Source organism: Grammomys surdaster, unplaced genomic scaffold (assembly GCF_004785775.1).
Source record: "Grammomys surdaster isolate TR1022 unplaced genomic scaffold, NIH_TR_1.0 316, whole genome shotgun sequence".
NCBI classification, from domain to species: Eukaryota; Metazoa; Chordata; class Mammalia; order Rodentia; family Muridae; genus Grammomys; species Grammomys surdaster.
In genome coordinates, this window is record NW_021604735.1 from 301,150 (window position 1) to 328,044 (window position 26,895).

Consider the following 26,895-nt stretch of genomic DNA (forward strand, 5'->3'; position numbering starts at 1 on the left):
TTCATCAGTACTGAGGGGATGTCATTCTTAAATCTGCTTTTTCAATTTTTTTTTGTGTTTGTTTGTTTTTTGAGACAGGGTTTTTCTGTGTAGCCCTGGCTGTCCTGGAACTCACTCTGTAGACCAGGCTGGCCTCGAACTCAGAAATGTTCCTCTGCCTCCCAAGTGCTGGGATTAAAGGCGTGTGCCACCACTGTCCGGCCTGCTTTTTAATTTCTTAAAAACACTACCAGACTCAATAATTTATAACCAAGGCTGCCCTTGAACTCCTGACCCTTCTGTCTCTACCTCTAACACACACCACTTTTCAGCTTTCTCTGATTCCTATTTTGAGATCAGGTCTCACTCGGGTAGCCCAGGCTACACTAGAAGTTGTTCCTAACGGCTGGAGTGCATTCTTGGCTTGTTCATTTGCTGGGTTAGATGAGGTCTTACTCTGTAGGCCAGGCTGGCTTTGAACTGGTCCTCCTGCCTCCACTTTCTCACCCTACCGAAAAATTCTTACATCCTAAAGACAGCCCCAGTCAGACCGCTTGTAAATCACTGCGCATTCACGCTTGTCCCTAAACCCCACAGTGTTCGGGGACAATTCTGGATTGGACTCTTACCCCGAACCCAGGCGGGCTCCCTGGAAGAAGCAGGGCTTGGCCAGAAAAGGACGGGGGAAGCGGAGACCCCCCCCAGCCTCAGGTTGCACTGGCACCCCGTCACGTGACGGGCCGTGGAGGGGGCTCCCGGGTCACGTGAGTGGGGTGTGGGGGAGCCTTGCAGTAGGTCGCGGGGCCGCAGTGGGGAGCGGCGGCGGGCGGGGGTCGCGGCGGGTCGGAGTCCGGGAGCGAGGTGGCGGCGGGAGCGGCGGCCGCGGTGGCGTTGGAGGGGGCGGCCCCGCGTCCGTGTCACGTGGTACAAGGCGGGCAGCCATCTTGCTACAAACACAAACAGAGAGGAGCGGCCGCCGCGGGAGCGCCAGCGCCCCCCCTCCAGTCCCCCCCCTTTGCCGCCGCCGTCCCGGCCCGCCGCGCGCCACCCGCCCGTCACCGCCGCCACCGCGCCCGGGTCACCAACGCCCCGGGGGACCGGGAACCTCGCGCCCCCCGGTAAGCTCTGCGAGCGCCGGAGCAGGCCCGCCCCCGACGCCAGCGGCGGCCGCCCGGGAGCCTTTGCGGGCAGAAGCCGGAGCCACCGCGCGCGGGCCCTCCTCCTCGTCCACCTCGGTCGCCGGCGCGCCAGCCCTCCCTCCGACCCTCCCCTCCCTCTCCGGAGCGGCCCCGCGGCCCCGGCTCGGGTCTCGTCGTCTCCGGTGGGGGGTGGGGGAGGCCCCCTGCTTGCCCCACTGTTCCTCGGGGCGGGAGGACGGGGAGGGAGAGGGGGGACGGTGGCGGTCCGCGCGCGCCCCGCGCACCTGGCGCCCCTCCCTGAAGGGCACGCCGTCCTCCCGGCCCGTGCTTTCCCGCACCCCCCGCGCTCGGTCCGAAGTAACGGTCGCGTCTCTGGGGGTCCCCTTCAAGCTCCCCGAAATGTCCCGCCCGGGCCCGGCCTCTCTGCTGTGTGGTGTGTGCGCGCCCCGACCTCCCCTTCTGGCGGTGTCCCCTCTTCCACCCCTACACCCCCCAAGCCCGCTACGTGCCAAGCACGGTTCTGGTAGCCGAACCGGGCCTGGTGGGGGCTTTCGGGTCCAAGCGTTCCACCACTTCGGCTGGCCGACATGGTAGCTTTATTCTGCCCCCGAGCACCTCGTCGTCTTGGGTCTTCACTTCGCTTTCTTGCGTTTTGAGCGGCCACCTAAGTGCTTGGTCATCGATGTCCCTTTTCCCTCCTCAGTTGTCCGGCCGGCCGCGTGAGACACCTGTCTGTCTGAGCTGGGGCTGCTGGGCATCCCTGACCAGGCTCTTGCCAGTCCATATGTCCCAGCTAGATGGGACAGCTGCAGGTCACTGTCACTCACCGTTTGCCTAGAATTCTTCTTAATTTTTTTTTTTTTTTGTCAAGATGAAAGACCCTTCTGTGTCCCCTGTTAGATCTAATAGTTATCACAGTTCCCAGAGCAGCTTGCAGTTCTCAGCTTGGGAGATGCTAAATAAATAGTTGGTGACCACATCTTTCCTCCACCCACCCTTCATTCCCCTCCCATCTCCCCGATCCAAGTGCTCCCCTTCAGGAAAGCCCCTTCCCAGCAGTCATTGACCCTCCAAGCTGACAATCCACTTTTCTACTGAAACCCCAACCCATCTAGGACCAGTAAGTGGTTGGCTCTGGTACCTATCCATCCAGCTATTCCCTTTGGATCCCCAGGCCGGCTACCCTCCAGCCCAGTTCAACTTCTAGTTATAGGTTGTACATCAGTATCCCAAGTTTGGGGAGGATTTGAGGAAGAACTTGGCTTATTATTCCTCTCCATTGACTGGGAACCATGTAGGGTGGGGGTTGGGGACGCGAGGGGCCTCGAATCCCGCATGAGGATTCTAGTAAACTTCTGTGGTGTATTCATCCTTGTTGACTGGCTTTGTCAGCTAGTGGATGCAAGTTAGTGGTTTGTTGGGACAGTGAATACGGGATCCCAAGTTTACCCTAGCCTTTGACAGCTCTTTTTGGTATTTGAGGTAGGACTCATTCTCAGCTGGACAAGGTACTTACTTGGTTTGCAAGCCTGTTGACCAAGAACTCACTTCAGGGAGGCAGTAGAGAACAGACTCCACAGAGTTGTCCTCTGACCTGCATGTGCCCCTCTTCAGCATCATAGAGAAAAAAATGAAAAACAGCTCCGATTTAGGTGAGAGAGGGTGACCTCAAAGTTTGAAGAAAGGACTAGTGGCTAGTGAGCAAGTGTAAGGACCAGAATTTGGCTCTCTAGAGCCACATAAATGCTAAGGGACCACACAGCCATGCTAGCCATCCCAGGAGGACAGGGAATAGCTATTGCAAGAGAGCTAGCTAGACTAGCCAAAACAGCATGTTCTGCCTCAGCAGAGAGACCCTGCTGATAAATACAGTGGGAAGCAACTGAAGACACTCGCCATCAACCTCAGGCCACTACACTCATGCATATGTGTGTGCACATGTGAATTCAAATGCATACATGCATACCATACTCACACACAAATGTAAAAGTTCTAAGAAAAATCTTGGCATAGAAGCCCATGCCTAGCATCCAAATGTTCAGGAAGCAGGGGGGTTCCTGGACAGGCGTTTGAGGGCAGCCTCGGACACAGAGTGAGATAGATGTACAAGCATCAGCCCCAAGGTCTAAGAAGGAGTCGGACACGGCTTCAAACTCATAGGAAGCCTGAACGTTCAGGGTAACCCCTGCCACCTTACACATCTCTGCCCGTCTTGGGTGGTGAGGGTGTCAGGGTGTCCCGTCAGGGGAGCTGTAACTTTATTTTCTATGTACTGGAGTCCCCAGCTGGGCAAGTTGGCAGAAAGGATCAAATGAGGTAAGGCGTGAAAATACTTGGAAAACTGTGAAGTTGGTTCACAATTGCCAAGCGCTGAGGTTGTCACCATAGCTCAGAGTAGAGCAGGGGCAACTGGGGCCCTGCAGCTGATGGGAGCCTGTAGCCCTTCCTCCTCGTCCTACACGTGGAGGGAGAATATGTTTTATATGTGTATATGTGTACGGATAAATGTACACCATGCATGTATGTGTCTCCATCTGTCCATCCTTGGAAAGTGGCTAGGTGACTGATCGAGTTTGGGGCTTTGACTCTGTTAACCGTGGTACAGGAAGTTGCCAAGTTACATTGCTTTAGGTTGCAGCAAAGTTTGGGGGTGGGAGGTAGAGTAAGGAGATACTGTCCAGTATTGTGGTCAGCTTGTGCTTAGAGTTCTGAGAGCCAGAACCCAGGGCCCTCTAAGGAAGCTACTAGCTCCCAGATCCCCAGGTCCAACCCATGCCTCCAGCAGGGGTCAGTCTTGCAGTACCAAGAGAACTCAGGTGCTGGGGAAGGGGGGGGGGGTAGGCTGTGGGGAGAGGGGGGTCACACAAAACAGAGAGGCTGAGGGGCAAACTGGAGTTAGCCTGGGAGGAAAAGACCCTTACTTAGCCTAGGTAGTGAGTAAAAAGGGGTTGTGAAGGCTGTGGCCCCCAACCCTGCTGTGCATGGGCCTTCTTCATTAGGAAGGGCCTCAGATGCTTAGCTTTGAGAAGCTGGGTTGGGCAAACTTAGGCTTTGATTTCCCCCCCTCGTTTTTAAATTACTGTGTCTGTGTGTGTGTGTGTGTGTGTGTGTGTGTACACGCACAAGCATGTCTCATGATATTTGGTGGGGAGGACACAGTGGAGGAGTTGCATCTCTCCACAGTGTAGGTCCTGAGGATCAAACTCAGGTCATTAGATTTGGCCACAAGCGCCTTTATCAGCTGAGCCGTCTCACCAGCATGATGCCGTTGGTTTTTAATCTATCCTTTACCCCAGGCCTTCCTTTCTGGCAGGACTTTGAATTTTCTCCCAAGACAGTGTGATGTGAGAGCCTTTTCCTTGCTGCTGAGGGGCATGGGAGCTTACACTTGGCTTCATATTCTAATTTTTCTTTTTTTTTTTTTCGAGACAGGGTTTCTCTGTGTAGCCCTGGCTGTCCTGGAACTCACTCTGTAGACCAGGCTGGCCTCAAACTCAGAAATCCGCCTGCCTCTGCCTCCCAAGTGCTGGGATTAAAGGCGATGGCTTCATATTCTAAATGCTGCCATGTCTCCACCTGGGCTTGCAATGGAGGAGATTTTCTCAGTCTTGTCATTGTGGGCATCGCAGTCCACCTGTCTGCACCTGGCCACATGCCGGTGGCTGACAGGCCCGCCTGTACTACCTGCCTGATGCGGAGAGCTGGGGGTTGAACCCAAGGCCTTGGGCATGCTAGGCTCGCATTCTACCAGCTGAGCCTGCCATGTGTCTGCTTCTCTGTGTGGGGCTGTCCTGTGGATTGTAAGCTAGCCCACAGCATCCCTGGTCTCCACCTGCTAGGAGCCAGTACCATCCTCCCGCTCTGCCTGAGCTTCTGCAGTCATCGTCCGTATTCCTCGGGGGGCAGGGAGCATCTTCCTCAGCCTAGAGTCCTTGGCTTCAGGTAGCACACAGGGCAGAGATCTACTTGTGTGGCACAGGAAGAGACCCCACAGTGGACTGCCTGCTGCTTCCTAGGTCCCTTCAGTGTGAGGAAGAAGTCTAGTGCTGCCCAGTTCCTGCGCTGGGCCCTTTCTCTGGCTGGTGTGTGGCCTCGGGGCTTGTCCGTGTTCCCTGGGGCCTTGTCCTGCCTCTGCAGTGGCTCCACAGTGGTGCTCCTTACGCTTTCCCCCCCTTTTCTGTTTGTAAATTAAGAGTGTCATTGTCATCATCATTGTCCTGTCTACCACCACCACCCCACCCCTGCTTAGTGTGTTGAGGGCGGGGGTACACATGCAGCATGGCATGCATGTGGAGGTCTGAGTATAAGTTGGTTCTCTCCTTCCACCATGTGGATTCTAAGGGATCAAACCTCGGTGGTCAGTCTTAGCAGCAAGTGTCATCACCAGGCTGAGCTGCACTGCCAGCCCGCCTCTCCTTACTCTGTCCAACCAGGGCAGCTTCATGAAGGGCGGGAAGGTGCCAAAAGATGAGTGCAGGACACCCCATTGATGTGTCTCAGTGGACAGTCTTTTCACACTGCTAAGACCAATGTTTGATCCACTAGAAGGAATTAACAGAGAAGCTTCCATATTGTCACTCTGAAGGTTGTTTGAAGGGGTGTGTGGGTTCTTTGTTTGGAATAGGGAAAGCTTGAGTATGCACTATAACCCCGAAGTGGCTTTTTCCCCTAATGTTTTGACGTACTCGCAAGTGCAGATAAGTGTGTATAGACCACAGGTTGGTGTTATTTCTCTTCTGATGTCTAACTTCCTGCTTTTTAAATCTGTGTGTGTGTATATATGTGAGTGTGTGTGTGTGTGAATGTGTGCACACGTGTTGGTCAGAGGACAACCTTGGATGTTAGTCCTTCTACCTTGTTTGAAACGGGGTCCTCTTGGGGTCTCATTCATCTGGTTGACTGGCCCAGGAGTTCCTAGGGATGCTCCTGTCTCCATCCCCCATCTCCCTGTGGGAACACTGTCCATCTTTACATGGGCTCTGGGGATCTGAACTCTGGTCCTCTCGCTTGTGCCACACCCACTTTACTTACTGAGCCATCTCTAGCCATCTGCTTAAGCATTCCAGGGCTGCTCCTCTTACTTCCTCCCTGATGCTAGGTTATAAGCAGGGATGCTTGGTTTTTACCTGAGTGTTGGCTTGAACTCAGGTCCTTGTGTTTGTACAGCAAGGACTATTTCTGACTGAGCCATTTACCCTGCCCTACAAAATTTTTTTTGTTGTGGTGGTGGGGTTTTGTTGCTGTTCCTTTGTTTTTAAAAATAAGCACTGAGGGTTGAAGCCCTGGGCTTATACACGCTAAGTCCATCCTGTGCCACCAGCCTTGCTAAAGCTTTTTAAGTGATTGTTGGTGTGATGGCAGCTCAGTGGTCAAGTGCATGGAATAATCTTGCAGAAGCCCTGAGCGATTTCCTTCTCCCATGTCAGGTGACTCACAGCCACCTGTACCCTAGCTCCGGGGGACCCAACACCTTCTAGACTCTGGACACCTGCACAAAGGGCACATGCCATCATCATTGCTCGCCGTCTCCAAACACACACATGTAACTCCGAAATAAAGCCGAAATGACTGGTGAAAGCTAGGCATGGTGGAGCATGCCTGGAGTCCCAGCACGCAGGAGGCTGAGGCAAAAGGATTCTCGAGAAACAAAAAGTAAAATCCTTACTTTACCTCTTGAGGCATTAAAATTTTTTTTTGATAATTTTTTTTAATTGCTTTGGTGTTTTACCTGTATGTATGTCTGTATGAGGTTGTCAGATTCCCTGGAACTGGAATTAATGGACAGTTGTGTACTGCCATGTGGTTGCTGGGAATTGAACCAGGATCCTTTGGAAGAGTAGCCGGTGCTCTTAACCGCTGAGCCATCTCTCCAGCCCCACTTTAGTCATTGTCTAGGTGTGTGGTTCTGTGGTGTTAATACATGTACAGTGTTATACAGCTGTCAAGGGTATGTTCACACCCTTCTGGGCCCAGCTGAAACAACGCTAGATCCAGTTAGTGTTTGCAGGCAGCCCCATCCGTCCCAACTCCAGGTCTTTGACCCCTGGCTACTCTGTAAGAAACACCCTATAGGGGTCCAGTCTCCTGTCCCTCTCTCCTGCTGGGAACTGAACACAGGTCCTTGAGACAAGCAGCAGGCGCTCTCATCCACTGAGCCATCTCCCCAGCCCCAGGTCCCTTTTTTGACAGTACTGATGGCTGAAGCCAAGGGCCTTGTGCATGCTAGGCAAGCGTCTGGAGTGTCTGGCTGCTGAGGGGCATCTGCAGTCCCTTTAGTGTGTTTACTTTGTGTTTCTTTGGGGCGGGGAGCTGGTGAGCTTAAGTCTGTGATTCTTGTGCCCCACCACAGGTGGTTTATGCAATGTGAAGGTGAAACCCGGGACTTTGCAAGCTAGGCAAGCACTCTGCCTGCTTGGCGACAGCTCCAGCCTCAGACTTTCACTGCATGACTTGTTTCACTTAACATGGTGTCCCCAAGGGCTGCCTAGCCCCAGATCCCCTCGGTGGGTTGTGGAGGCCTCAATCCTCAGTGCAGTCACTGGGGGAGGGGTGCACCCTGGGTCAGTCCAGGCTCTTGTAGTTAAGACACTTACCTCACTGTGGCTTAGGTGTCCTGGGGTGCTGGGCTTCTGGGTCACCCCATTGTCTGCCTTGGGATCTTGGTTTAGTTACTGGGGAGACCCCTTTCTGAGGCTCCTCTGGTGGAAGCTTTCTTCTTCCTTCCTCTAGACTCCTGGCGTCCTGCAGCGGATGGGGACTGGAGAGGTACACTGGTCCAGCCTCCTGCCCAGCCTGTGATAAAAAACCCGCATACTCCCTCCTGGACACTGCCTGCCCTTCCTCCTCTACTCTGCCTTTCCTGGATGAACCCCTTCCTGAGAGTCTCCTACCCAGGCCCCTAGGGGAACCTGCCCCTGTTGCTGCCACTGCTGCCTCATTAGCCGCTGGACACTGAACTTGAATCTTCTCACATGGTGAGTGATCCTTCCACCAGCCGCTCTGCTAGAACCCTGGGCCCTCCTTGACCTTTTTCCTGAGGGGCAGATCTTGATGGAGGGGAAGGAGTTTAGGACTTGGTCCCCATTTAGTAGATGAGCCTGGGATGTTTGTGGTCACACCTACCTGCTCTGTACCTGCTCTGAGCCTGCCCCGAGTGGAGTGTCTGTGACTCTGTGACTGCTTAGTTCATGTCAAAACTCTGTCCCCTCAGACAGATGCCCTAAGTTTTTTCTTTAGAGAAGTCAGCTTATTCCAAGATTTGTCGTACTGCTCTACAAAATGGACCATTCCTCTATAAGATATAAGTGGCCCCAGTGCCTTCGTGGTTTACTCATATAGCCCAGGCTAGCCCTGAACTTGTATGTAGCTGGAAGTGACCTTAAATTTCTGAACCTCCTGCCTCTATCGCCTAAGTGTTTGGGATCAAAGGCAGGTGCTACACTCCATGTTGGTGTGGTGCTGGGCACAGGGTCTAGGGCTTCAATTATGATGAGTAAGTGTGTCACTACCAGCCAAACTGTTACAGTCCAGTTATTGTCTCAGAATAGTCTTACTATGTGTTGTTCCAGGTTGGCCATGAACTTGCAATCCTCCTGCCTCTGCCTCCTGAGTGCTGGGATTACAAACATGGACATTACAAAACAGGCTTGAGGACCTGTTTTGTGCTGAAAGTCCTCCGTGTATTCTGGGCACACTGGTTAACTCAGCTACCCATGAGAGTACCGCTGACCAGTGATCACTTTGTGCCTCTCTCCTGAGTTCACTGTGCCCAGCAGCTGTGGGCAGAGGTTGGGAGGCCGTCTGACTCACTGATATAACTACCCCCTTTCCTCTTCTCCCTCAGGATCTTGCCCAGATGTGAACGTTTCTCCCAGGCACTTCTGAGGCTATAACTAGTTGCGTGGGGATCCTAGTTCAGCCCAGCCCCTGCCCTGCCAGAAGAGAGCCCTTGTTTTCCCCGACAGAACTGTCAGGTGAGTGTTGGGCCACCAGAGGGCGTCCCACTGAACTGGAAGGGGCTCAAGTGTCCTTGTCCCTCACTCCCAGGCCTCTCCCCTTCCCTGACTCAGCTTTGGTTAACTCATGGTGTGAGTGGTCACTTGTCTAGTGTAGGTGAGTTCAATGCCAAAATGGCTCACCATCTGGATGGAGGCCTGTCACTGGCCCAGCACAGTGCCGGCACCATGACTGATGTGCACCAGCTTACTCAGGACATTGTCTGTGGCCCTACAGGTATTTGGACAGTACACGCCTGGTTCTCTCTCCTCCGTTCATCCTTGACCTTTGAGAAGCACCCCATCTCCACAATGGCAGCGGAGACACTCAACTTTGGGCCTGAGTGGTGGGTCGCTTAAGCTCTGGCTCATGGGAAAAGCTGGTGTAGAGGGGAAGGGCCACATGGACCTCCGTCTCCCCTCTCCCTTTCTGTGCCTGCCTAGGCTGAGAGCCCTTTCGAGTGGTGGCAGTGTGGCCTCTCCACCCCCATCTCCTGCCATGCCAAAATACAAGCTGGCAGATTACCGCTATGGACGAGAGGAAATGCTGGCCCTCTACATCAAGGAGAACAAGGTGCGGTTTGGGGGTGCAGCACAGCTCCCGCACCCATTTGCCTGTTCTGTGAGTTGCCTCTGAATGGTTGATACATTGGGCCTCCTGTCCCATCCAGGTCCCTGAGGAACTACAGGACAAGGAATTTGCTGCAGTGTTACAAGAGGAACCACTTCAACCTCTGGCTCTAGAACCTCTGACTGAGGAGGAGCAGGTGGGGCTGGGCCTAGGGTGGAGGAGGGAGGAGCTGGGCTTGGAAAGACGGGGGCTGACTGGGTGACAGGTCCTCACTGCCATCCCTGGCTCCCTCCTCAGAGAAACTTCTCCCTGTCGGTGAACAGTGTGGCTGTGCTGAGGCTGATGGGGAAAGGGGCTGGGCCCCCTGTGGCTGCCACCTCCCGTGGCAGGGGCAGCACTCGGAGCCGAGGTACAGGGTGACTCCTTGTGGTTTTTAGGGAGGAGATGGGCAGAGTCGGAGTGGGTGGAGCTAAGATATAGAGGGACACTCGTAGTTCCCAAGCCCAGTGTGAACCCTCTTCTTCAGGGCGAGGCCGCGGTGACAGCTGCTTTTACCAAAGAAGCATTGAGGAAGGCGACGGGGCCTTTGGACGGAATCCTCGGGAGATCCAGCGAAGCCAGAGCTGGGATGACAGGTGGGGATGGCAGCATGAAGGAGGCGTCCTACTGAGCTGGCAATGGGTGACTAGAGGGGCCAAAGACGCCCACTAGGCCACCCTGATCACAGCCTCTGGGTCTTGCCTACCTAGCCTAGCCCCTAGTCCCCTCAGGCGGGATAATGTGTGTTTTGACCAGCATCTTTCTTCCACAGAGGTGAGAGGCGGTTTGAGAAGTCTGCGAGGAGGGATGGAGGTATGAGAGTGTGAATGTGGTGCCCAGTAGGGTAGGGAGGATCTGAGATGGGGTTCCCAGGTAGTGGGTAGGGGCAGCTTACAGGAGTAAGCTGTCTTGAAGTTCTTCCATGCTTACCGTTTGTCTCCCCTGTGCCAGTACGATCTGGCTTTGAGGAGGGAGGGGCCGGCCCGAGGAAGGAGCATGCGCGCTCAGACAGTGAGAACTGGCGCTCACTTCGAGAGGAGCAGGAGGACGATGGCAGCTGGAGACTGGGGGCAGGACCCCGGCGAGACGGTGATCATCGTTGGCGTTCCTCCAGTCCTGGTGAGATGGGGACGAGCTGGGGTTCAGGATATCTTGGTGACACCGGGGAAGCAGGTGGCCAGGCATGTGAGGAATGAGAAAATTCCAGGGGAAGCCATGCTAGTGGGGAAGGCCTGGTGAGCCAGAGAAGGTGTGGCTTGGCTTGGCTGGATACTAGAGTTTCTTCCCCCTTCTCCAACTTTCTCTTTCAGATGGTGGTCCCCGCTCTGCTGGCTGGCGGGAGCATGGGGAGCGAAGGCGCAAGTTTGACTTTGATTTGCGAGGGGAACGCGGAGGGTGTGGTGAAGAGGATGGGCGGGTTGGGGGAGGCAGCTCTCACCTCCGGAGATGCCGGGGTCTGGATGGCTTTGAAGATGACAAGGATGGGCTCCCAGAGTGGTGCCTGGATGACGAGGATGAAGAGATGGGAACTTTTGATGCCTCCGGAGCCTTCCTGCCTCTTAAGGTACCCATCTCAGGACCAGTTGGGGGTGGTAGCAGCTGTCCCCAGCTGCCCTCCCATTGTGTCTACTCTGCCCTTGCCCACACAGAAGGGCCCCAAGGAACCTATTCCAGAGGAGCAAGAGCTTGATTTCCAGGGCCTGGAGGAAGAGGAAGAGGAACCATCAGAAGGGGTGGATGAAGAGGGGCCTGAGGCAGGTGAGCCCTTAGAGTGTTGCAGGGACGAGGCCTGAGAATCTTGGGCTGGGGCAAGTTGGCAGACATCTGTTGCCGAGCTGGACTGCCCACCTATCTGTAAGGTCAGGCCGCTTAGAGATGTTAAGGTAGGAGTGGTGAGACGGCTTGTCACCAAGCATCAGTCCCTGGACCCCACATGATAGAAGGGAGAAGAACCAGCTCCACCAAGTTGTCCTCTAAACCTGTAGTGCATGTGCAGGTGTGTGTGTGTGTGTGTGTGTGAGAAGGAACCTTTGTCAGCTGTGAGTGCAATGACCGTTGAAGTCCCTTGTCAGCTGTGGCCCCTGCAGGCCCACACAGCCCTCGGCACACGTGGGTCCTCCCGTCTCCCAAAGCAGGGCCGAGAGTTAGTGTGCTTAGTGTAGACTGCTGTGCGGTTCTCTCCGTTTGTGCTCATGCTTGGTGAGGGGTTGACCAGAGTCAACAGGATAGACTCACTGCCCAAGGTCATGGAGCCGGTTGCATATGTTGACTTATGCTGCCTCAGATACCGGCTCCCTGTGATTGTATTCTTCCTGTGTATGGGGCATAGGTCCTGCCTTTCACCTTGTGTAAGGTAGGGTCTCTGTTCATTTTCTGTGCCAAACTCTGCTTATAAATGAGTTCTTGGGATTTCACCACAGGCCCTCAGACTTGGGAAGCGTGCACTTTCATACCTGGAGCCTGCGCCTTGGCCGCAGCTCTGCTTTTGCGTTCGAGTAATCGTGTGTTTCTTCCAGGAGGGAAGGAAGTGGCCCCACTGCCTCCTCCAGAGAAGTCGAGCTCACCGTCCTCACTGCCTGCCTTGGGCCCTCTCTGGACAACAAACGAGGATGGTGGTGAGGTTGTGGAGAAAGAGCTGCCTCCCGCTGAAGGTAGGCTGGCCGGGCTGTGCAGGAGGAGTGAGGCGTGCCTAGTGAAGTGCAGTTGTGGCAAGAGCCTGTTTTCCTAGCAGCTACAGGAGCCATCTTGTCCCTTTCTCCGCTCCTCCCTACTTTCCCAGGAGAAGAGATGAGGGGACTGTCTCTAAGTCCTAGAATCAGTTCACCTCCTGGCCCACCTGGAGATCTAGAAGATGAGGAAGGCTTGAAGCACTTGCAGCAGGTTTGGGGTGCCAGTGCATGCTCAGGGGCCTCTCCTCCAGGGTTGCAGAGTACCTTGTCCCATGTGTCCCAGGTCTGTCTGACAGGGTCCCTGTCCTGCCCTTGAGCCCAGCCTCCTCAGGCAGCTCAGACTTGCCTCTCTTCCTGAACTTCCAGGAGGCAGAGAAGCTGGTGGCCTCTCTACAGGACAGCTCCCTGGAAGAGGAGCAGTTCACCGCTGCCATGCAGACCCAGGGCCTACGCCACTCCACAGCTGCCACTGCCCTTCCCCTCAGCCATGGCGCTGCCCGAAAGTGGTTCTACAAGGACCCTCAGGGGGAGATCCAAGGTAGCGGCGAGTAGTAGGCTGCTGGGACTCAGTGTTGCTCAGGCAGGTCTCAGTGTGCCCTCTGAGATGCCATGGCCACTTCCTGACCCCTCTTGACACCCTTGTTCCAGGCCCTTTCACGACCCAGGAGATGGCTGAGTGGTTCCAGGCTGGCTACTTCTCCATGTCACTCCTAGTGAAGAGGGGCTGTGATGAGGGCTTCCAGCCTCTGGGAGAGGTGATCAAGATGTGGGGCCGTGTGCCCTTTGCCCCAGGGCCCTCGCCACCCCCGCTGCTGGTGAGCACTGTCTGCTCGGCAGGTTGCAGGGAAGGCCAGTGGGGGCAGCAGCAGGACTTCAGGCTTCCCCACCACCTCGCTTGCTGGGCACGCTCCTGCTGGGCACGCTCACAGGCATGCTTTGACCTCCCACAGGGGAACATGGATCAGGAGCGGCTGAAGAAGCAGCAGGAGCTGGCTGCCGCAGCCCTGTACCAGCAGCTGCAGCACCAGCACTTTCTGCAGCTGGTTGGCAGGTACGGGGAACTTGTGGGCTTGCTGTGGGCAAGGCAGTGGTCCTGCGTGGTCCACTGTCTGAGCCCAGGATGTCTGCAGCCGCCAGCTCCCGCAGTGTACGACGCTCCGGGAAAAGGCAGCTATGGGGGACCTGACGCCGCCGCAGCAGCAGCAGCTCACTACGTTCCTGCAGCAGCTCCAGGCTCTCAAAACCCCCAGGTCTGTTGCACACAACTCTAGGTTGTGTCTGAAGTAATGTGTGTGAGAAAGTGTAAATAATATGGGTGCTGGTGTGAGAGAGGAGGAGGGCAGGCTACCAGAGAACAGTGCGCCTGAGGGCCAGTGCTTTGTTCTCAGAGGTGGGGACCAGAACCTGCTCCCGACGATGAGCCGGTCCTTGTCGGTGCCAGATTCAGGCCCCCTCTGGGACTTACATACCTCAGCTTCACCACAGTCAGGTGAGTGGCCACCCTGCCACCTCCTGGTCCCTCTTACCCCCAAGTCTTTGCTGCTGCCCCCACTCTTGTCTGGCCCACCTTCCCCCTCCATCCCCCCGCCCCCGTGCCTCAGACACCCACTGGTACACAGGGGCAGTGCTCAAGCCCCAAGCTGCTGCAAACGGCAGGAAGTCAGGGGGCTCTAAAACAGGACCCTGGACATCTAGGCAGGGAGGCTCACTTGGGACAAATGTTTCTGCTTCCTATCTGGGTGGCTCTGCTGGCCTGGGCCTCTGCAGCTGCCTTTTGTCCTGCAGGTGGTGAGGCCAGTCTTTGGGACATACCAATTAACTCTTCGACTCAGGGTCCAATTCTAGAACAGCTCCAGCTGCAACATAAGGTAAGTAGTAGCAGGCTGACCTGTGAAAGCTGGGGAGGCGTATCAGCGGCCCTGCTGGCTAAAATCACTGTCACTTCAGTTTCAAGAGCGCAGAGAAGTGGAGCTCAGGGCGAAGCGGGAGGAGGAGGAGCGCAAACGCCGGGAGGAGAAGCGCCGCCAGCAGCAGCAGCAGCAGGAGGAGCAGAAGCGGAGGCAGGAGGAGGAGGAGCTCTTCCGGCGCAAACAGGTTCAAGTCCCACCTGTCTCCTGGGCCTAGCCTGGGTCTGGGGCCAGTGGGCCACCCTCACCCACTGTGTCCTCACCCAGGTGCGACAACAGGAACTGTTGCTGAAGCTGCTACAGCAGCAGCAAGCGACAAATGTCCCTGTGCCTCCTGCACCCAGCTCCCCACCCCCACTCTGGGCTGGCCTAGCCAAGCAGGGCCTGTCCATGAAGACTCTGCTGGAGCTGCAGATGGAAAGTGAGCGCCAACTGCACAAGCAGCCGGCACCGCGGGAACCTCTGCGGGCCCAGGCCCCCAACCACCGAGTGGTGAGCACCCGCCCCAGGGAGCCCCTCTGCTGCAGTTTCCTGGAGCACTCGGGTTGGGGGGGGGGAGGTATCCCTGAGCTCAGACTCCGAGAGCTGAAGACTTATCTCCTTTCATTATTGGAAGGATGGCCCCTTTCCCTAGTGTTCACCTCATGCCCTCCCATTTGCCCCCAAGTGAGCCTCCCTGCCTAGATGTCCAGGGTCCTGTTTTAGAGCCCCCTGACTTCCTGCCGTTTGCAGCAGCTTGGGGGCTTGGGCTCTGCCCCTCTGAACCAGTGGGTGTCTGAGGCTGGGCCACTGTGGGGCGGGCCAGACAAGAGTGGGGGCAGCAGCAGTGGCAACCTGGGACTCTGGGAAGATACTGTCAAGAGTGGCGGGAGCCTGGCCCGAAGCCTGGGCTTAAAGAACAGTCGGAGCAGCCCGTCTCTCAGGTGGGTGAGACACCTGCTTAGCTGGGGTTTGTCAGGGAAGGGGGGAAGGGTGCTACAGGTTTGGGCTCATCTGTGGCCTCCAATTCCCCACCTGCCTCAGTGACTCGTACAGCCACCTGTCAGGTCGACCTGTTCGCAAGAAGACGGAAGAGGAGGAGAAGCTGCTGAAGCTGCTGCAGGGCATCCCTCGGCCCCAGGACGGCTTCACCCAGTGGTGCGAGCAGATGCTGCACACTCTGAGCACCACAGGCAGCCTGGACGGTATGGAGGCTCTCCCTGGAGGCCGTGTTGGCACTAGGGACTGCAGACTGTCCAGCATGCCTCACTGTCCCCTCTCCATAGTCCCCATGGCTGTAGCGATCCTCAAGGAGGTGGAGTCCCCTTACGATGTCCATGACTATATTCGTTCCTGCCTGGGGGACACGCTGGAAGCCAAAGAATTTGCCAAACAATTCCTGGAGCGGAGGGCCAAGCAGAAAGCCAGCCAACAGCGGCAGCAGCAGCAGCAGCAGCAGCAACAACAGGTAAAGTCTTGTGGGACTTGGGAAGGCAGGATGCCCAGGACTCTCCTGACTCTATTCTTTCTTGCCTTAGGAGGCCTGGCTGAGCAGCACCTCCCTACAGACAGCCTTTCAGGCCAACCACAGCACCAAACTGGGCCCTGGGGAGGGCAGCAAGGCCAAGAGGCGGGCGCTGATGCTTCACTCAGACCCCAGCATCTTGGGTAAGTGTTGGGTGGGACCGGGAAGCTCTGTTTTCCCTGCACAGTCACACAGGGCCTTGGTGAGCTCACCGTCACTTCTCCCCTGGCTTCAGGGTACTCCCTGCATGGCCCTTCCGGTGAGATCGAGAGCGTGGATGACTACTGACCAGCCTGTCCCACCAGCCCCCTGGGCCTTAGACTCGGGTGGCAGCAGCATGGACCCTTGGGTCTCCAGCCCGCAGGCTCCCACAAGGAGCAGAGGAGGAAGCAAGCAAGCGAGCGAGCGGGGCAGGGTCCCCAGCACTTGTTACAAACCACACGATGCACCTTAACTCACCCACCACGAGGCACTTTACAGATGGGGGAGGGGCTTTTCTTTTTCTCTTTAATTTTAAACATTAGGAGAGACAAAAATATCATTCAAAAGCTAGACAGTAGTCCCCTTCACCCCTTTGGGGATAATGGGTGTGACATTGGAAGGTCCACAGAGTTTGGTTTTGTTTTTTGTTTTGTTTTTATTTTTATTTTTTTTAGAAAAAAAAAAGATAAAAAAAATAATGAAAAAAAAAGTTAGGCTGAAAGGAAAAAAAAAAATCACACTGTTATTTTCGGCCAGTGGGTACCAGGCCCCATGGAACTGTCCTGCCTGGCTCCCCTGAGGCTGCACTTACCCTGCTGCCCCTAGAAGGTGGGTCATTGGGGTAACTGTCAGCTGGGTGCTGGCAGTTTGCACAGCAAGACCCTCTCCAGAAGCCCCGCCCACTGGACCCGCTGGGATCAGCTCCCTGTGGCAGTTCCTGTGGCAGGTGTCCTGTAAGGGGCCAAGGTCGCCCCTTACCTCAGCTGCTTTGGGAGGAATGTTGCACAAATTGGATGAGCTGCCTCAGCTCCCTCTCCCCCACACTCCCGAAACAGCCCTCCCACACTGGCTGAGGGGAGCTAGGGAAAGACCTGTCAGTGCCAGCCTGTCAGGTAGGCTCTGAACTCGGGCCTGCTGAGGGGCTGCCCCCCACTGCTGCCATTTCGGGGGACAGCCTGGGTGTGACACGGAAAGCCCCAGCTCCCTCCCTTTGCCACATGAATGTATTCTCTGGCCCCCAAGCCTGTCTCACCCCCTCTGAGAAGGGACACAGCCCTTCTTCCTGCAGGAGCTGGAAAACACCACCTCCTTTTATCATGGCTAAGGCCTTGCTTGTGAGGGAAGGACACGGAAGGAGTGGCTTGGGGCTGAACCTGTGGTAGGGGGCCATGGCGGGACCCCCAGGATCTACAGCCAGCTGTGTGGGAAGCAGACCACAGCTCTGTCCCTGACCCCTCCACTGACCAAATGGGAGGAGTTAGCAGCCCCTCCCTTGCTGTTTTTTGTGTTGGGTGGAAGGCTGGAGGTTGAAAGCGCCTGTGTCCCGGGCTGGGGGCTGCCTTGCCTGTTGCTCACCGACTTCACTCCTCGTCCCCCGCCTGGGCTTGTCTCCATTGTTTGGCTTTTTTTTCTTCCTTTCCTTTTTCTTTCTAATACACTGTGTTAGTGAATCTCCTTCGACCTCATTGCTCAGAATGCAGTATTAGGGCGAGCGAGTGAACGAGCGAGCCTGCCACTGCCTCCTCCATGAATGTATTTCTCTTTTCTGCCCTGGGGAAGTGGCCCCAGTTTCTTCTTTCCCATCAATCCCCAGAGAGGTGACCTTTTGTTTTCCTTTCAACTTTTTTTTTCTTTTTTCTTTTTTTTTTTTTTTTTGCACCAAAGTGGCAACTGGGTCAGTGTTGGGGATCAGGCCGGCTCTTGGTGGCAGAGCCCCTCCACCTGCTTCTCCCTGGTTTTGACAGTGTTAGTGTCTGTGAAAAGACAATATTCTCTCTAAAGCAATAAGGGGGTGATGGGCCAGGGGGAAATGTCTTGCTGCTGCTGGCCCCCCAGCTCCCCTTCCCTCTTGCCATTGTGGTGGCATTGGAGGGGTGGGTGAGGCTCCTGTTGTGACTGAATGTAACCTGCCCTGCCCCTGCCACAGCCAATGCAGGGGCGGGGGGGGCACTTGTCTCTTCCTACCCCTTCCCCCAGCTAAAGAGACTTTGAACTTGGGGGCCCATGAGCCTGGAGAGGCCTTAACCCTGTGAGGAAGTGTAGGGGGAGCCCTCTCCCACCCCATCCCCTCTGAGAGTGGTCAATGTTTACAAGCCCTGAGCCCCTAGCCCAGGGACTCAGATGCCCCTTCCCTCTTAATCCTTTCCCCATCCCAGTCTCACAGGGCTGTGCTGCTCCACCCTGCCCCCTTGGGGTTCAGGGTAGTGTAGGTGTCCTGTGTACCCCAGTTTACCCTACCTCTACCCTGTGTGACTTCCCTAATACCCACTCTTGTAAATATTCCCAATAAAACTTGGTGTGTTCTCCTATGTTCCTTGTCTGCTGGCTTTTCTGTGGTACAGTTGGCAGGGGTTGTATACATCTGAGAAATGCTGGCCTCGTTCGGCCTTATGTAGAGCAAGAATGGGGTACCCTCTGTATAGAGCTTAGAGGAGCCCAACACCCACTGCCTGTCTGCTTTCTAGAGGCAAGGGGGACAGCAAACAAGGAGACTAGATACAGAGTTGGAAGTGGTTCCTTTATGGAAAAACTGAAAATATAATAAAAATTAAAATAAAACCAGTTAAAAAAGCCAGCCCCTGGAGTTTCCACCTCCTGCCTCTGGCCCTCCAGAGGGGTGAGGCCCTGGCCCCAGGGCAGCAAAGGGTGAGGGCTTTCCTGCCCTTCCTCTTCCCCCATTCCATCCCCGACTTTTATCTCCATGGTGGGGGCCCCCCCGAGAGGAACCAAACCTGGGTGTGGGAGCAGGACCCAAGGCCCTGTAGCCCAGGGAGGGAGGCCTGGCACGTGTACCCAGCCCCAAAGCTCCGGGCCTGTAGTGTGGGCATGGGCAGGGCTGCTCCCTGCCTGGGCCCATCTGGGGATGGGGAGGTTAGTTCCAGATCTTGAGGAAGGAGTCCCAGGAGCCTGTAGCCACGGCCATCCCATCATCTGTGACCCCAAGGCAGCTCACACGGTTATCATGGCCAGCGAGGACACCTGGAGAAGAAAGAGAAGGCCGTAGAAACTAGTGTAGCCCACACTTGCCACCTCTGCCTTGTGAGCCCCAAGTCCTCACCTGCACGGTCACCCTTCATGGCATCCCAGATGTTGCAGTTGAAGTCATCATAGCCAGCGAGCAGCAGCCGGCCGCTGCGCGAGAAGGCAACCGAGGTGATGCCACAGATGATGTTGTCGTGGGAATACATGAGCAGCTCCTGATCGGCCCGCAGGTCAAACAGGCGACAGGTGGCGTCATCTGATCCCGTGGTAAAGGCATAGCCATTGGGGAAGAACTGCAAGATGTGGGCCAGAGATGATGAGGGAGGGTGTGGGGCAAGTCAGGGTGTGGGATGCAGGGGCCGCCCACCATGCTCCTCCTGACTTACAGCCACGGCATTGATGTCCGATTCATGACCTATGAATGTCTGTCGGCACATGGAATCCCGAACATCCCAAAGCTTGATGGAGGCGTCGCAGGCACCTGACACAAAGGTGCGGCCATCGGGGGCCAGTGACAGGGACATCACATCCCCACTGTGTCCAGCAAACCCCACCGTCTGCTGGCCTGTCTCAATGTCCCACAGGGCACTGGAGAGGCAACAGGAGGAAGGATCAGGAAAGAACTGAAGGACAGAATCCCTGGCTTTCCTAGCATCTGAGCCCAACCCTGACAGGGCCCTCTGCAAAGAGGACCTGGAACCCCACAGGGTAGGTAGGGGAACCACTTGGCCGCCACCCAGAGAGGAAGACTAGGTGCTCAGAAGTGTGCCATCAGCTAGGCCCTGGATCACCCGAAGGCAGGGAACCCAGCCTGGCAGAGTCTCACCAGGTGGTATCCCCAGAGCTGGTGATGATTTGGTTGTCGTCCAGGAAGCGGCAGCATGAAAGGTACCCTTGAGAAAGGGGGTTGTGGTCAGGCATTTTAGTGAGGACAGTGGATGTCGTCCCTTCCCCTGACAATGTCCTTGCCTAGTTTTCAGGCTCCACTCACCAGTGTGGCCAGGCAGCTCTCTGCTGACCCTGACATTGCCCTCTCGGGTCTTGAGACTATAGATGGAGCAGATGTTGTCCAAACCCCCACAGGCCACAAAGTTCCCCGAGGGGGCATAGGCACAGGTCATGACCCAGGAGGAGCGCAGAGGGATGGCATGGACCTAGAGGAGAGCAGCACCCCTAGTCAAAGTCAGCCAGGGACTGGCAAGCCCTACCCCACCCACTTTGCTGCCAGCTTTACCTTGTTAGTGGTGTAGCTGTCCCAAATGATGAGCTTTCCATCCTGGGAGGCGCTGACCAGCAGCCTGGCGGCAGGGAAGGCAGACAGCTCAGGGTATGGAAGACAGAGGACCCCCAACCCTCCCTGTCTAGAGAAGTTTTTTAGAAGCATTCCCCCAAATCTTCTCAGTATGACCCTGGATCACTGGTCTTCTAGGTTCTTCCCACCAGACCTGTGGGTCCCCCCATACCCTGTATGGTCATTCTGCCCATTATATAAAATCACCCCAGAACCTAGGGACGCTAAAGCAGAGGCCACACACACACCTTGAGTCTGTCCCCCAGTGCATGGCATAGATTTTTGCCAGGTGTCCACGGAGGGTCCTCCGTGTTCTCATCTGAATTCGCCCCACTGGGTCCAGCCCAGCTGTGATCTGGAACAACGGAGAGGAGACTGAGGTGATACAAGGAGACCCAAGCAACAGAAAAGGCCATCCAACAACCCCCCCCCCCAATCCTTCAAGGCCCCAGGATAGCTCTGTAGGCACCTCACCTGGGTCAGTGTGGAATCCCCGCATGCTTTTCTAGCGTCCTGTAAGTGATGGGCAGTGCGAGAGAGGAGAAGGAGAGAATCGAGTGCAGAGGTGAAGAAAGAAAGAGTAAAGAAAACAGAAGACAAGGGGGAATATGAGCTGGAGACATTTGGAGACTAGGATCCCCTTTCTCCTCCCACCCTGCAACACACTGACACACCGGCCACAGGCAACGCTCAGGTCAAAGGGAAGCAGCACACTCAAGCCACGCCTGGCCGGGATCGGCCTCTCCATCACAGCCACCAGGCCCTCACCCGGATCTGGTTCCGGAGCTGCTCGGCCTCCTGTCTCAGTTGCTCCAGCTCACTCATGGCGCCGGGCCCGTGGGGCGGGGTTGGGGGCGGCTGGGGGCCGCGGGACGGGGGCTGGGGGAGGCAGCTCCTGGCCGCTGGCCCGAGGCCTGGGAGGGGGGGGGGAATGCAAGGCTGACGTCAGGCCCCAAGACGGCCCGGGAAGCAGCAGGGAAAGGCGGGGTGGAAGCGCGCGGCCAGGAAAGGGTCTGCTGGGCAGGGGCAGCAGAGGACGTGGTACCAGGGGAAGGTTCGGGGTCTCCGGTACCCAAGAGACGTTGCCAAGGAACAAACGACTTCCCCAATCTTCCTCCCAGGCCCCCGGAAACGGAGTGGGAAGTGCAAGAGGAAGAGCAGGGGAAACCCCTCCCTCGGACAGCAGCCCGGGCGGGACACTCGGGCGGCAGGAACTGGGGATGGGTGGGGGGGAGAGTCCCTTCGAAAACAGACCTGGCGTCCGCCCCAGCCCGCACAAGGCGCCGCCCTCCCAGCACCTAATTTTAAAAAGGGGCGGTGCCTCTTTAAATTCACCCCCACACACCGCACACCCTCCACACACACCCCCAGCTAAGACAGAGGTGGTGATGGGGGGGGGGAATGAAGGGAGAAGCTAGGCTGTTCGTGGGGTTGCCTAGGCAACCGTCACCCGGACTGAGAGCACCTCATTGGTGAAGTGCCCCCACCCTAGCCTCGTTGCCAAGGCAACCGCATCCGCGGCAGAGACCTGTAGGGTGGGTGACCCCACCCCCGGCCCCCATCGCCCCCGCCCGACCTAGTCTCCCTCCTCTTACCCAGAACCGGCCAGGGTGGCTGTTTACGGGATTTGGGGAAAGCCGATTGAACACTAATAGGTTTGGGACGGCTCAACCCGGGATAATCCCCATTCCGGGCCGGCTGCACCCCATTAGCCGCTGGTCAGTGTGAGAGTAGCGGGGAAAGCAAGCCCCCAAGCCGCCAGCTCCATTCAGCGCCGAGGTCGTCCGCCCCGCCGCGCCCGCACAAAGCCCGTGGGAGCCTCTCAGAAGTAATTAGGGCTCTGAAGAGAGGCCCCTGGCTCCGGGGCGCGGAGCTGCTCTCTCCCAGGCGCCGGCAAGCGGCCCCAGGCGGCTCGGCCCGATGCCCCTAGGCACCCCTAGAGCCCAGCTCTGCGCCCAGGAGCCCCCGAGGCCTAGCTGGCACCACTCCAGCCTCGGACGTCCTGCCTTCCCGGGACACCTGTGCGATCTGGCCGTGTACACTGCACTCTGGCAACCCAGGCGTCCCCCACCCAGCTCCCACTTCCCCCAGCCACTGGGCGTTCCTCTTCCCCGAAGATATTTCCCCTCCGTAAGTTCAGCTTTCTGCGCCAGTGCCAGAAGATGCCCCTCCAACATGAGGTGGGAGGGGGCAACGACACAGCTCCCACCCCACTCCAGCTGTGGACAAAAGCCCCTTCCTTCCAGCTGCCAGCAGCCCAGGTCTGGCCTCAATGACACAGGCCTGAGGCAGAAGGAAAACAGGCCAGGAAGAAGACACTGGGTCGGGGGCCACGCTCCCAGCCCATAGATCCCCATTACCCTCCAAGGATCCCTCAGCAGCTCCTCGATTCTAGGGATAAAGCAACCATAGCCCCCCAACAATAAAGGGGTGCCACCGCCTCCGCAGGTGTGAGAGACAAGAGAGGGTCCTCAGATCTGGCAGCTGGACGGCGCAGGCTGCTGCCGCGCTGCGAAGTGCAGTGGGCCAGGCCCTCTAGCTCGTAGGACCTCCATTTTGCCCAAAAGAAAGCTGGGCGAAGGGGACAGGCGACTAGGTGCCAGACCTGGGGTAGGGATTTGTAAAAAGAATAAAGTGCTGAGATCTCCAGTTTAGGGTTCGGGACTGAGAAAACACTGCTAGAGCCCCAATCAAGAGACAGTAGGGTGGAGACGAAGACAAGGGTGGCCTTGAGGCCTTAGCTGTAGCTCCTAGGGTTCTAGAGTTCTGCAAGGGGAATACAAGCAAGGGTGTGAAACGAGTGGGCACGAGGGTTGTTACCCAGGGGCAGGCAGCAGGGTGGTGGTGGGGAAAGGGGGCGGGACAGGACTTAGAAGAAACCCGGAATTTAGCCCCCCAACTATTAAGGAAGCAAGAGGCAGGCGGGGGCTGGGATGAGGGTCTAGAGTAAAAAAAAAATTGCCACTGATACTGCAGGGAGGGCATGCATTATTGAAGCGAGGGTCCCCCCCCCCGCCCCAGTTCCCCTTCCGGGTTTGGAAACGACCGGGCCAGAGGAAGGGAGGGAGGTCTGGGGAGTTACGTCCGTTTCCCAACAGCCAAACCCGGGAGACAGAAGGAACCGAGGCTTCCCCCTGCCACACACACACCCGTGGGAATTTGGGGCTGGGGGAGATGAGGACTCCTTTTGTCAGCGGAGGTACCTGAGGTGGTGGGACTCTGCCAAGGGGTCGCTTGCAGGAGCGCGGGAGGTCCTGTCTTCCTCCGCGGCGGAGGCGGCAGCGGCGGCGACGCGGATGGATTTCCTCAGTCACCCCAACTCAACCGTCCAGCGCAGCTCTCCCCAGAGCGGAGGGATCCCGCCCGCCAGTGACGCGGCCGTCGCCGCCGCGCCCAGGGCCAGGCTGGACGAGACCAACTACCCCAGAGGGGGGAGCCTAAAGGCAAAAGCACCACTCCAGGGTCAAAAACTGACTCAGTCACAATAAAAGCACAATTTGACGTTTTTTCTAACTCATCAAAGATCACAAGACGTAGTTTACTTCCTGCAAAAGAGCAAGACAGCCCCCCTAGGGACAGCAGAAGTGGTATAGGCATAAGGGAGGGTAAAAAAAAAAGAAAAAAAAAAAAAAAAACTCCCCGGTCACGTGATAAATCTCCTCAAACCCCCCCCCCCCGGATTGGGCGGCTCCACACTGGAGGCAAGAAGGCCCAATTCTCGCCTTGGCCACGCCCCCTCTGGTGAGGCCACGCCCTTCCCCGGAGGCGGAGCTAGAGAAGTCTAAACCAGTGCAGGACAGCCGGGCAGAAAAAGACAGCGAGTGGTTGGTGACCATTAGAATCCCATAAAATGCAAGTTAGAAGGAATTACACCCAGACAATTCTTCAAACGCAGCCCTGTGGGGAGTTGTAGGCTCCCTAGACTAGGCCTCTTATTGATTTGCATACTTAAACGAGTTTTTTGGGGTTTTTTTTGTGATAGAGCATCATGAGCCTACCACACAGCCCAGGATGACCCTAAACTGAGAATCCTCCTGCTTGCACCTACCGAGTTCATTTGCAGGTACACATACGTGTACCTAATTTATGTAGCGTGGAACTTAGGGCTTCATGCATGCTGGGCCAACACTGCACCAACGGGACCACAGCTCTCGACAATACTTTTGTTTATTGATCCTCAGGATACTGACTATGGACTCAGGTTGCAGAGCTGAGACACAGTCTCAACTTTAATAACTTCACTGTGCAGCCGTTGAAGGAAACTACACTGTGGGGCACCCACACCAAGGGAACACAACGTAAAAATGAGCCTGGATTTCCATATCTGCTAAACGGGTTATCCTCAAGTCTCCTGGATTGGCCTCCATAGATTGTGAAAATGTTTTGGCAAAGTCCGAGTTGTCCTGTGGCCTTCGGAACAGCCCTCGGAGCTTAGGAGATCAAAACACACTATTCAAAGTATACTGTAGTGGAGTATACAGTAGAATATACTTGTCAGAGACAGAAGAATTGAGAGTTCACACTTGTCTTCACCCACATACTGAGTTGAAGGCCAGCCTAAGCCACAAGAGACCTTGTGTCAAAAAGTGTGTTGGGGAAGGGGTGGAGAGATGGCTCCAGCATCAAAGTGCTTAGCATGCAAACCTGAGTTTGATGCCAGAAAACTAAGTAAAAGGAAAAAGTCCAGGCACAGTGGTCAATCCTATAGCCACAACACTTGCAGGCAAGGAAGGGAAGATCCCTGAATGCTTGCAGGTCAGTCAGCCTAACTCAGTCAGGATGTTCATGTGAGAGTTCTCATGTTTAGTGAGAGATCTTATCTCAGATATTAAAGCGGGAGCATGCGCCGGGCGGTGGTGGCGCTCGCCTTTAATCCCAGCACTTGGGAGGCAGAGGCAGGCAGATTTCTGAGTTCGAGGCCAGCCTGGTCTACAGAGTGAGTTCCAGGACAGCCAGGGCTACACAGAGAAACCCTGTCTCGAAAAACAAAATAAATAAATAAATAAATAATAAATAAATAAATAGAGAGGGAGCAGCAGTTAACACTTACTGCTCTTCAGGAGGACCAGTGGTCAGTCTCCAGGCCCCACATGGTGGCTTAGAATGTTCTCTATGTAACTCCAGCACCAGGGAATCAAATGTGCTCTTCTGATGCACCAGACACGTACACATGCAATTCACACATGTCCATAAACGCAAAATATTCATACATGTAAAATAGCCGCAAAGTAATTGAGGAAGATCCCATCCCCCTCTGCCCACTTAAACCTCGCAGGCACCAGAAGCGGTAGCCCACATTTGTGACGCCAGACCTCCATAACAGCACCCTGTCTCAAAAGCACCGGACGGGAAGCAAAACAGCACTAGCCATTCCACTCATTCACCTTTTCCTTTAATTGGCATTCATTATGCACAGGCCACACACGCGCACTTACGAAGCCCATGACTTATGTAGCTAACAGGCTCAACATTACAGTTTGGAAAAGACTTTATAGATAATTTTACTTCGGTTTCCTCAAAGTACAGAAGGCCGAAGTGACTTCCTTAAAGTCACGTAGATGAGTGAGCTGCCTCAAGCCAGTCTTGGCAGAGCTGCGTCCTCTCAAGCTGACTTCAGTGTTAATGGGTTCCCCTGTTTTAGTTGATCCAGCCAATAGTTACTGAAACCCGGTCCTATTCACTGCGGGTGCAGCAGCTCACCTTGCAAGGAGCCTGTGGTCTATAGGGAGAAAGACAGAAGGCCATTGTGAAAGTCAAATGAGGGTCGATGCTCTGGGTTGGTTGCTTTGCTTTTTATGACAGAAGCAACTTAAGGAAGGGTTCATTCGGGCTCACGGTTTGAGGGGATACAGTCCACTGTGGTGGAGCGAGCTTAAAGGCAGGGGCCTGAGGGACAGGTCACAGTTGCTTACACACAGTCAGAAAGCAGGGAGATGAACACTGGTGTTCAGCTGGCTTTCTCCTTTTTATTCAGTCCAGGGCCTCAGATGAAGCCATGGTGCCTCTCATACTCAAAGTGGGTCTTCCCACTGCCACTGAGTCTTTCTGGAAACACCTTTTCAGACATACCTAGAAGCTTGTCTCCTGGGTGGCCCTAACCCCTATCAAGTTGGCAATCAAGATCAACAATCATGGGGTTGGAGAGGTGGTTAAGAGTACTTGTTATTGTTGCAAGGGGCCCAGGTTCGATTCCCAGGACCCCACATGGAGGCTCACCACTCATGTAGGCACCAGGTATGCATCTGATGAACAGACATACCTGCAGGAAAACTGCTCACACACAAAACAGTGGTGTGGTGACACACATCTTTGTTCCCAGCACTTGGGAGGCAGAGGCAGGTCGTTCTCTGAGTTGGAGGCCAGCCTGGTCTACAGAGTGAGTTCCAGGACAGTCGAGGCTACACAGAGAGACCATCTCTCAAAAAAAAAAAATCACATTGTCCGAAGGTACATATATCTTTGTGGAGTCCATTATGGTGTTTTCATACATACATACATACATACATACATACATACATGCATGCATGCATACACACACATACATACACACACATACATACACACACATACATACATACACACATACACACATACACACATACACACATACACACATACA

At 55.6% G+C, this 26,895-nt stretch overlaps 2 protein-coding genes across 8 annotated transcripts; one reads left to right on the forward strand and one right to left on the reverse strand.

Moving 5' to 3' along the window:
* Positions 1–998: 998 nt before the first annotated feature.
* Positions 999–18,312, forward strand: Gigyf1 (GRB10 interacting GYF protein 1). Of its 5 annotated transcripts, none has more exons than XM_028777824.1 (27): positions 999–1,097; positions 7,848–8,092; positions 8,962–9,091; positions 9,351–9,459; positions 9,557–9,686; positions 9,784–9,879; positions 9,981–10,092; positions 10,210–10,318; positions 10,495–10,535; positions 10,674–10,841; positions 11,033–11,286; positions 11,372–11,480; positions 12,239–12,373; positions 12,502–12,602; positions 12,758–12,929; positions 13,040–13,206; positions 13,342–13,442; positions 13,522–13,641; positions 13,780–13,880; positions 14,177–14,259; positions 14,339–14,485; positions 14,566–14,790; positions 15,031–15,221; positions 15,322–15,482; positions 15,564–15,745; positions 15,816–15,945; positions 16,038–18,312. In XM_028777824.1, exons 4-27 carry the CDS (start codon positions 9,425–9,427, stop codon positions 16,088–16,090), a joined length of 3,123 nt encoding a protein of 1,040 aa, XP_028633657.1. In that variant the 5' UTR covers positions 999–1,097; positions 7,848–8,092; positions 8,962–9,091; positions 9,351–9,424; the 3' UTR covers positions 16,091–18,312. The 5 variants fall into 5 exon arrangements, with proteins under 5 accessions (XP_028633657.1, XP_028633660.1, XP_028633661.1 ...); XM_028777827.1 differs by having other exon boundaries at positions 15,034–15,221; XM_028777826.1 differs by lacking the exon at positions 999–1,097 and adding an exon at positions 5,435–6,770.
* A 188-nt stretch (positions 18,313–18,500) lies between these two features.
* Gnb2 (G protein subunit beta 2) lies at positions 18,501–23,647 on the reverse strand. 3 transcript variants are annotated; one of them, XM_028777821.1, is made up of 10 exons: positions 23,480–23,647; positions 21,045–21,190; positions 20,751–20,789; positions 20,525–20,631; positions 20,220–20,283; positions 19,977–20,139; positions 19,812–19,878; positions 19,372–19,573; positions 19,062–19,278; positions 18,501–18,982 (listed from the first exon to the last, which is right to left on the reverse strand). In XM_028777821.1, exons 2-10 carry the CDS (start codon positions 21,099–21,101, stop codon positions 18,876–18,878), a joined length of 1,023 nt encoding a protein of 340 aa, XP_028633654.1. In that variant the 5' UTR covers positions 21,102–21,190; positions 23,480–23,647; the 3' UTR covers positions 18,501–18,875. The 3 variants fall into 3 exon arrangements, with proteins under 3 accessions (XP_028633654.1, XP_028633655.1, XP_028633656.1); XM_028777822.1 differs by lacking the exon at positions 23,480–23,647 and adding an exon at positions 21,872–22,086; XM_028777823.1 differs by lacking the exon at positions 23,480–23,647 and having other exon boundaries at positions 21,045–21,822.
* Between the last annotated feature and the right edge of the window lie 3,248 nt (positions 23,648–26,895).

Coding starts and splice junctions, on each gene's coding strand:
- Gnb2 (XM_028777821.1), bottom strand. CDS start 21,101: ATGAGTGAGCTGGAGCAACTGAGACAGGAGGCCGAGCAGCTCCGGAAC. Junction 20,790..21,044: donor AGCTCCGGAACCAGATCCGG/GTGAGGGCCTGG, acceptor CATCACTTACAG/GACGCTAGAAAAGCATGCGG. Junction 20,632..20,750: donor GGGATTCCACACTGACCCAG/GTGAGGTGCCTA, acceptor CCGTTGTTCCAG/ATCACAGCTGGGCTGGACCC.
- Gigyf1 (XM_028777824.1), top strand. CDS start 9,425: ATGGCAGCGGAGACACTCAACTTTGGGCCTGAGTG. Junction 12,603..12,757: donor GCTTGAAGCACTTGCAGCAG/GTTTGGGGTGCC, acceptor CTGAACTTCCAG/GAGGCAGAGAAGCTGGTGGC. Junction 13,642..13,779: donor CAGGCTCTCAAAACCCCCAG/GTCTGTTGCACA, acceptor CTTTGTTCTCAG/AGGTGGGGACCAGAACCTGC.